Source organism: Rhinoraja longicauda, chromosome 7, assembly GCF_053455715.1.
Source record: "Rhinoraja longicauda isolate Sanriku21f chromosome 7, sRhiLon1.1, whole genome shotgun sequence".
NCBI classification, from domain to species: domain Eukaryota; kingdom Metazoa; phylum Chordata; class Chondrichthyes; order Rajiformes; family Arhynchobatidae; genus Rhinoraja; species Rhinoraja longicauda.
Window position 1 is genome coordinate 53,041,201 of NC_135959.1, and position 7,923 is coordinate 53,049,123.

The window sequence follows — 7,923 nt, forward strand, 5'->3', positions numbered from 1 at the left end:
GACTAGAATACAAAAACAGGGATGTAATGCTGAGGCTCGATAAGTTGCTGGTCGGTCCACATTTGGAGTATTGCGAGCAATTTTGGGCCCGATATCTGAGGAAGGATGTGCTGGCACTGGAGAGGGTCCAGAGGTGGTTTACGAGAAAGATCCCAGGAATGAGTGGGATAGCATACGATGAGCGTTTGATGGGACTGGGCCTCTACCCGCTGGATTTTAGAAGGATGAGGGGGGACCTCATTGAAACTTACCAAATAATGAAAGGCCTGGATAGAGAGGATGTTTCCACTAATGGGAGAGTCTAGGGCCAGAGGTCATAGCCTGAGAATTAAAGGACGTTCCTTTAGGAAGACAAGGAGGAACTTCTTTAATCAGAGAGTGGTGAATCTGTAGAATTCATTGCCAAGGAAGGCTGTGGAGGCAAAGCCAATGGATATTTTTAAGGCAGAGATAGATTCTTGCTTTGTACAGGTGTCAGGGGTAATGAGGAGAAAGCAGGAGAATGGGGTTAGGAGGGAGAGTTAGATCAGCCACGATGGAATGGTGCAGACTTGATGGGCTGAATGGCCTAATTCTGCTCATATCATTTATGAACATGATCTCCAAGCACATGAACTCTGGTAAAAATTTAAACATATCAGGAGTGGAGGTGAAAACTGAACCATGGGGGCATTTAAGAGGGTCTTAGATAGACATGGGCATTCAGGGAATGGTGGGATATGGATCACACGTAGGCAGAAGATGTCAATCCAAGTTATCACCATGTTTGGCACAGACATTCTAGGTGAAAGGGACTGTTCCTGTGCTGTACAGTTCTAAGTTCTATGGTCAGATTTAAACCATTTCAACTTTACTGATTATCTAGACAACTATAGCATTATATTCTTCCAAAAGGGGAGAAATATTTAACGATTGCAAAATGCATAAATTCTCCCCCTCTCTCCTCAGAACAGAGACATTGATTACAGATCGACTTGTATAGTTTTCTTACCTTGTGCAATATTGACTTGGATTAAAAGAATTAAAGGATAGCTAACAAAGCTGCCACCCTTTTGACAGTATCAACTACTGATAATGGCACACACGGCTGCTTCAATAATGTACGCAAATCCCTTCTTCAACCATTTACGCAGGTCAAAATAAATCTATGCCAAATTAAACACTGAGCAGGACAAAGGCAAGTAAGGAGTAACAAAGGCAAGTAAGGAGTAACAAAGGCAAGTAAGGAGTGGGGAAAATTAATCATTTCACTTTATCCCCTAGTTTAAGTGATGAATTGTCAACCAGTTCCTAGAGCTTTGCAGTTGAGCATTACATAGAAACATAGAAAATAGGTGCAGGAGTAGGCCATTCGGCCCTTCGAGCCAGCACTGTCATACAATATGATCAGGGCTGATCATCCAGAATCAGTACCCCGCTCCTGCTTTCTCCCCATACCCCTTGATTCCATTAGACCCAAGAGCTGTATCTAATTCTCTTTTGAATACACCCAGCGAATTGGCCTCCATTGCCTTCTGTGCCAGTATTGCTTCAGTATTCTCATGATTGAAAAAGTACCTCCTTTGCCTTATCACCTTTCTAATTTGCTGCAGACTATAATTTTCCGAGATATCCCAATTTATGAACATGGATTACTCCTGTATTGGTAGCCGTGTTCTCAGCAGTAAACACTGTTTACTCAGGAATTTAATCCCTGAACCCATCAGACTCCGTACATTACTTTCCTCCTTTAAAAAGGGTTAAAATGTTACATTTTCCAATACCACAATACTGTAGTTGCTCGAAACTTTGAATTAAAAACCAGAAAATGTTGGGGAAACTTGGCACATGAAGCTTAATTCTTTAAGAAAGGTCATCAATCTGAAACTGTCTCCCTTCACAGATGTGGCCACTGAGCATTTTTCTATTTTTAATATTCAGTTTTCTCTTTATGTGCAATTTGCCAAAACAGCTGAAATAAAACCAAAGCAAAAGGTTCCTGAAAAACAAACTGTAGTTGACTTGATGAAGCTTGCATGCATAATTGAGAACTTGAGGAATTTGAAGTATTTGTCCTACTTTGCCCTCGTGGATAAACCACACAGCCCATTAGGTAGGCTCCATTACTTTTTCCTGTGGATAGCATATAACACAATCAAACCCAGTGTTGTAAAGATATAGCAGTTGCCATAATGCAAAGATGTCTAGAAAAAGTTGTTATTTTGTGAGCACCACCCTGGCTACACTCTCATTTCACTCCAGCCATCAGGAAGCAGGTGTGGAGTGTGCAAACTAACATCCAGCTTCAGGAGCGGCTTCTTCCCTTCAACCATCAGGCTACTAAGCATCACAACCACCAAATAGGTTCCAAACTCCACAAACTTGAGGGCATTGTTTTTGTCTTTGCACTATTATTGTTTTGGTTTTGTATTTTTTTTACATACACAAGCATATTGCTTTTTAAATTATATTTATGAAGTATTATGATCACTAATCTGTGCCTGTGCTGCCGTAACAACTGCGGCGTACCTGCAGTCTGTCTGTCTTTGTTTTTTTATGTTGTTTTTTGTCTTTATTGTAGTGCAAATGTGATGTAGTTTTTTTGGGTTGTGTACTATGGGGGGGGGGGGGGGGGGGGGACGGACACGGGAACTGTAAATGTAAAACTGTCTCTTCCGAACGGAGACGCGACCTTTTGTTCTGGGTCGTGTCTCCGTTACCGCTGCGGCCTACCATCGGCCAAACCCCTGGAGCTGGCGACCTGGGACCCACCTGTGGAGGCTCCGGCCGGGGGGGATGTCGGAAGCTCGCAGCCCCCTGGGCGGGGGCCGACATCGGGAGCTCCGGCAGCGGCAGCGTCTTCGCCCGCCCCGAATCGCGGGGCTTGGATCGGCCCGCCACGGACTGTTTTAACTGTCCGGCGCAACCTGAAATAGGCCGCGGGATTTTCTCTGCCCGGCGGGGGCTTCAATGTCGGGAACCCTGACCGCCCCGACATACAGCGGCAGCGGCGGCGTCTTCGCCCGCCCCGGATTGCGGGGCTTGGGTCGGCCCGCTGCGGACCATTCACCATCCGGCGCGGCCTGGAACGTGGCAACTACAACAGCCAGACCGCGAGAGAAGACGGCAGGGGAAGAGAAAAGACATTCTGGCCTTCCATCACAGTGAGGAGGTGACTGGAGGAGACTCACTGTGATGGATGTTTCTTTTTGTTTGATTGTGTGTGTTATTGCTTATTCTTATTGCTCTTGTTGTTGGACTGTGGGTAATCTTTCATTTCACTGCACGTTTATGTGTGTGTGGCAAATAAACTTGACTTGACTTGAAATCTGTTGTGTGCTACAAGCAACCATTTCATTGTTCTGTTTTGGGCCACATGACCATGAAATACTCTTGACTCTTAATATAATGTTTAGGACTTTATGCAGAGAGGTGTGGACATCGCCCAGACCATCATGCAACCAAACCTCCTTCCATGAACTCCATCTACACTTCATGCTACCTTGACCAGGCCACCAGCATAATCAAGGACCAGTCTCACCCTTGTCATTCCCTCTTCTCCCCTCTCCCATCGGGCAAAAGGTAAAGAAGTTTGAAAATGCACACCTCCAGATTCAGAGACAGTTTCTTCCCATCTGTTATTAGACAACTGGAACGGTCCTCACTGACCTACTATATAACCTCATTGAAGACCTTTAAAGCATCTTTAATTTGTACTTTACCATGGACTAAATATTGCATCCTTGATCCATAATCTGTACACTGTGGACAGCTTGATTGTAACCATGTATGGTCTTTTCTTAGACACTTAATAAGATAACATTTAAACAATAGCTTTTCACTGTATCGCACCACACGTGACAATAATAAACTAAACTGAACTACCAAAAAGTATTGGGATTATTTCTCTCACCTGAATAAAAACAGTGAAGAATATAACCACAATGGTTGCTGTGATGAACAAATTCTTCCGAGGAAAGATATGAGACGGGAGTAGAAAAACAAGGGAAAAGCAAATGGCCCCACGCAGCCCGCCGTAGGCGATGATGAATTGATCCTTGCGGGTGACTACTATTTTACGGAATCTGTTAATAATCCAAGTCAGTACAATTACACCTGAGAGAAAAAAAAATTGAGTTAATAACTAGGAACAATATCCCTACAAGAGATCATATCACTGATTAAAGGAGGTGTTTTTCATCTTTGAAAATGGATTTATTAATTCACTGGTATATTCATGCACCAGCCTGACATTTGGATATAAAATAGACACAAAGTGCTGGAATAACTCAACAAGTCAGGTAGTCCACATGTCTTTTAAATGTTATCGTACTTGCTTCAAATTCCTCCTCTGACAGTTTGTTCCATATACCCACGTCCCTCTGTGGAAAAAGAGTGCCCCTCAGATTCCTATTAAATCTTCCCTCTCTCACCTTAAACGCATGTCCTCTGGTTCTTGATTTCCCTACACTGGTTAAAAAAATGTGTATTCAGTCTATCTTTTCCCCTCATGATCTTATGCACCTCAATAGGATCAACCCTCATCCTCATGCGCTCCAAGGAATAATGTCCTAGCCTGCCCAACCTCTCAAGCCTGGGCAACATCCCCATAAATCTTCTCTGCACTCTTTCCACCTTAACAACATCCTTCCTATAACAGGGTCACCAAAACTGAATACAATACTCCAAATGCAGCCTCAACATAACATTAAAGAGACATTTGGACAGCTGCATGGATAAGATAGGTTTAGAGGGTTATGGGCCAAGTGAGACTAGTGTAGATGGGGCATGTTGGTCGGCATGGGCAACTTAGGCCGAAGGGTCCAATTCCATGTTGTATAATAATAATAATAATATATTCCTTTATTCGTCCTACACCAGGGAAATTTACAGTGTTACAGCAGCAGTGGATGGCAAGAGAGCAAGAGATCATTCATTATAAATAGAAGATACATAAATTGTCATCAGTTTTCCGTGTGTTCTTAGCTGTTATTGTTGACTCATCTGCTGGGAGCAGTGCTGGTTGTGCAGTCTCACAGCAGCGGAAAGGAAGGACCTCCTATATCTCTCCTTCACGCACTTGGGGTGAAGGAGTCTGTCACTGAAGGAGCTACTCAGTGCAGTGATGTTAGCTTTGCCATCATCCTCCTCTCTCCCACCACCTGCACTGTTGAGGGGGCAACGCAGGACAGAGCCGGCCTTCCTGACCAGCTTGTCAAGTCTCTTCCCTTCCGCCGCTGAGAAGCTGCTGCTCCAACAGACCACTTCCATAGAAAATGGCCGATGCAACCACCGTGTTGTAGAAGGTCCTTAGGAGTGCCCCCTGCACTCCAAGGGACCCGAGTCTCCTTAGCAGATAAAGTCTGCTCTGGCCCTTTCTGTATAGCGCATTGGTGTTTTCAGTCCAGTCCTGTTTATTGTTGAGGTAGACACCCAGGTACTTATAGGATCCACCCTCTCGATGTCCATTCCCTGGATGTTCACCGGTGTCGGGGGGACCTCGATATACTCGGTGTTGGTATGACTCAATAACAGCATCTTATGCAACAGTAACATAACATTCCAACTTCTCTACTCAATACTCTGACTGAAGGTGGCTAATTAGTCTAAAGGCTTCTTGACCACCCTGTCTATCTGTGATGCCATTTGCAAGGAACTATGTTGTTAAACTCCTAGAGCCCACTGCTCCACAACATTCCCCAAAACCCTGTCAAGGACCTGCCTTGGTTTGACTTCCCAAAATTCAACTTGATCCAACAGTCAGTTATGGAAAAGTTGTCAAAACCCAGAAACATCCTGAAACATAAAGCAATTGTTGCCTCATCAGTTACTTCAACTGAACAGCCAAAAAAGTCTCCAATAACTTATTGGGGACGTTTAATTATTCAGCAGCCATTTGGATTGAACTAGAAGATTTGAAAGCGAACAATGCAAATTTGCTGATCACCAGTGAAATTAATTTTACACATTTTTCTTTACAAGTTTATGGATTGATGACAGACATTCCCTTTTCTTCCCTCTCCCATCAGGCAAGAGGTACGGAAATGTGACAACACATACTCCAGGTTCTGGGACATTTTCGTCCCAGCTGTTATCAGGCAACTGAACAATTCTCTCATCAGCTAGAGTGCGGTCCTGACCTCCCATCTACCTCATTGATGGCCATTGAACTCTTTAATCAGACTTTGCCTTGCACTAAATGTTGTATCCTTTATCTGTGCACTGTGGACTGCTTGATTGTAACCATGCATAGTTTTTTCTTTGATGGGATAGCACACAAATAAAAGCTTCTCACTGTACCTCGGTACACGTGACAATACGATACTAAAGTAAACTGTCAAAACTAAACTTGTTCAGTCTGCACTCGAATGCAATGTTTCATGGGGCCAACACCATCAAATCTTGGAAAGTGGGATATGGGACATTTGAAGTAAATAATCGAGCATTCCTTCTGTTACCATAATTTAAATCTGAAAATTCTCTTTACTGATTGACCCAAATCTAATTTTTTTTAGTATTTAGCAATTTTTGTACTCACTTATCAGAGCCAGGGAGAACATTACATACTCACTCCATAGTGTTAGCAAATATTTACCTAGCGCACGCCACAGCAAGCAGAACAATAAAGTGAAGCCAACAAAGGCCCAGTTCCATTCATGCTTTTCCGTGATCGTTGATACCCCGAGGAAAATGAAAATGAGAGTCTCACTGACGCTGCTCCACATCTTCAGGAAATACTTAATAGTGGTGCTAGACTTCATCGAAATGTTTTGTTCTACGTAGCGCTTCATGCTCATAGAACAGGCTATCAATCTGAAAGAGAAAATATACATTGGTACGGTTTTGAACACGAGATACACAAGCATCATAAGTGAAACAAAAGTATGCCACTTTGCCTCCTTTAGCTTAGCTTAGTTTAGAGACAGCGCGGAACTAGGCCCGTCGGCTCAGAATCCGTGCCAACCAGCGATCCCCATACACTGGCACTATCCTGCACGCTAGCGACAATTTAACCATGCCAATTAACCTACAAACCTGTACATCTTGGAATGTGGGAGGAAACCGGAGTACCCAGGGAAAGCCCACGCAGGTCACGGGGAGAACGTACAAACTCAATACAGAGAGCTCCTGTAGCCAGGACCGAACCCGGGTCTCTCGCACTGCAAGGCGGCAACTCCACTGCCTGCCAAGGAAGGAACATGGGTTGGAGAAGTGGGCAAATCATCAGGTCAAGAATGCCAACCTCGAATAGGAGAATCCCATTTCCTTGTCCCATCTCCATCAACCTGTTGTAGTTCACTTAAACAGGGTGAGGGGGGGGGGGGAAGAGGGTGAGGGAGGGGGGGGGAGAGAGTGAGGGGGGGGGAGAGAGTGAGGGGGGGGGAGAGAGTGGGGGGGGGAGAGAGTGGGGGGGGGAGAGAGTGGGGGGGGGGAGAGAGTGAGGGGGAGAGAGTGAGGGGGGGAGAGAGTGAGGGGGGGAGAGAGTGAGGGGGGGAGAGAGTGAGGGGGGGAGAGAGTGAGGGGGGGAGAGAGTGAGGGGGGGAGAGAGTGAGGGGGGGAGAGAGTGAGGGGGGAGAGAGTGAGGGGGGAGAGAGTGAGGGGGGAGAGAGTGAGGGGGGAGAGAGTGAGGGGGGAGAGAGTGAGGGGGGAGAGAGTGAGGGGGGAGAGAGTGAGGGGGGGAGAGAGTGAGGGGGGGAGAGAGTGAGGGGGGGAGAGAGTGAGGGGGGGAGAGAGTGAGGGGGGGAGAGAGTGAGGAGGGGGGAGAGAGTGAGGGGGGAGAGAGTGAGGGGGGGAGAGAGTGAGGGGGGGAGAGAGTGAGGGGGGGAGAGAGTGAGGGGGGGAGAGAGTGAGGGGGGGGAGAGAGTGAGGGGGGGAGAGAGTGAGGGGGGGAGAGAGTGAGGGGGGGGAGAGAGTGAGGGGGGGAGAGAGAGTGAGGGGGGGGAG

The 7,923-nt window shown here is 46.0% G+C and overlaps 1 protein-coding gene across 1 annotated transcript in view; it reads right to left on the reverse strand.

Annotated features, from left to right (window-relative positions):
- Positions 1 to 7,923, reverse strand: part of slc9a2 (solute carrier family 9 member 2) — a 68,942-nt gene that overhangs the window by 19,436 nt on the left and 41,583 nt on the right. The window contains exons 5-6 of the mRNA XM_078403212.1: positions 6,575 to 6,792; positions 3,893 to 4,095 (exon numbers count right to left, since the gene is read on the reverse strand). Coding sequence (XP_078259338.1) covers positions 3,893 to 4,095; positions 6,575 to 6,792 — 421 coding nt within the window. The remainder of the gene's footprint in view (positions 1 to 3,892; positions 4,096 to 6,574; positions 6,793 to 7,923) is intronic.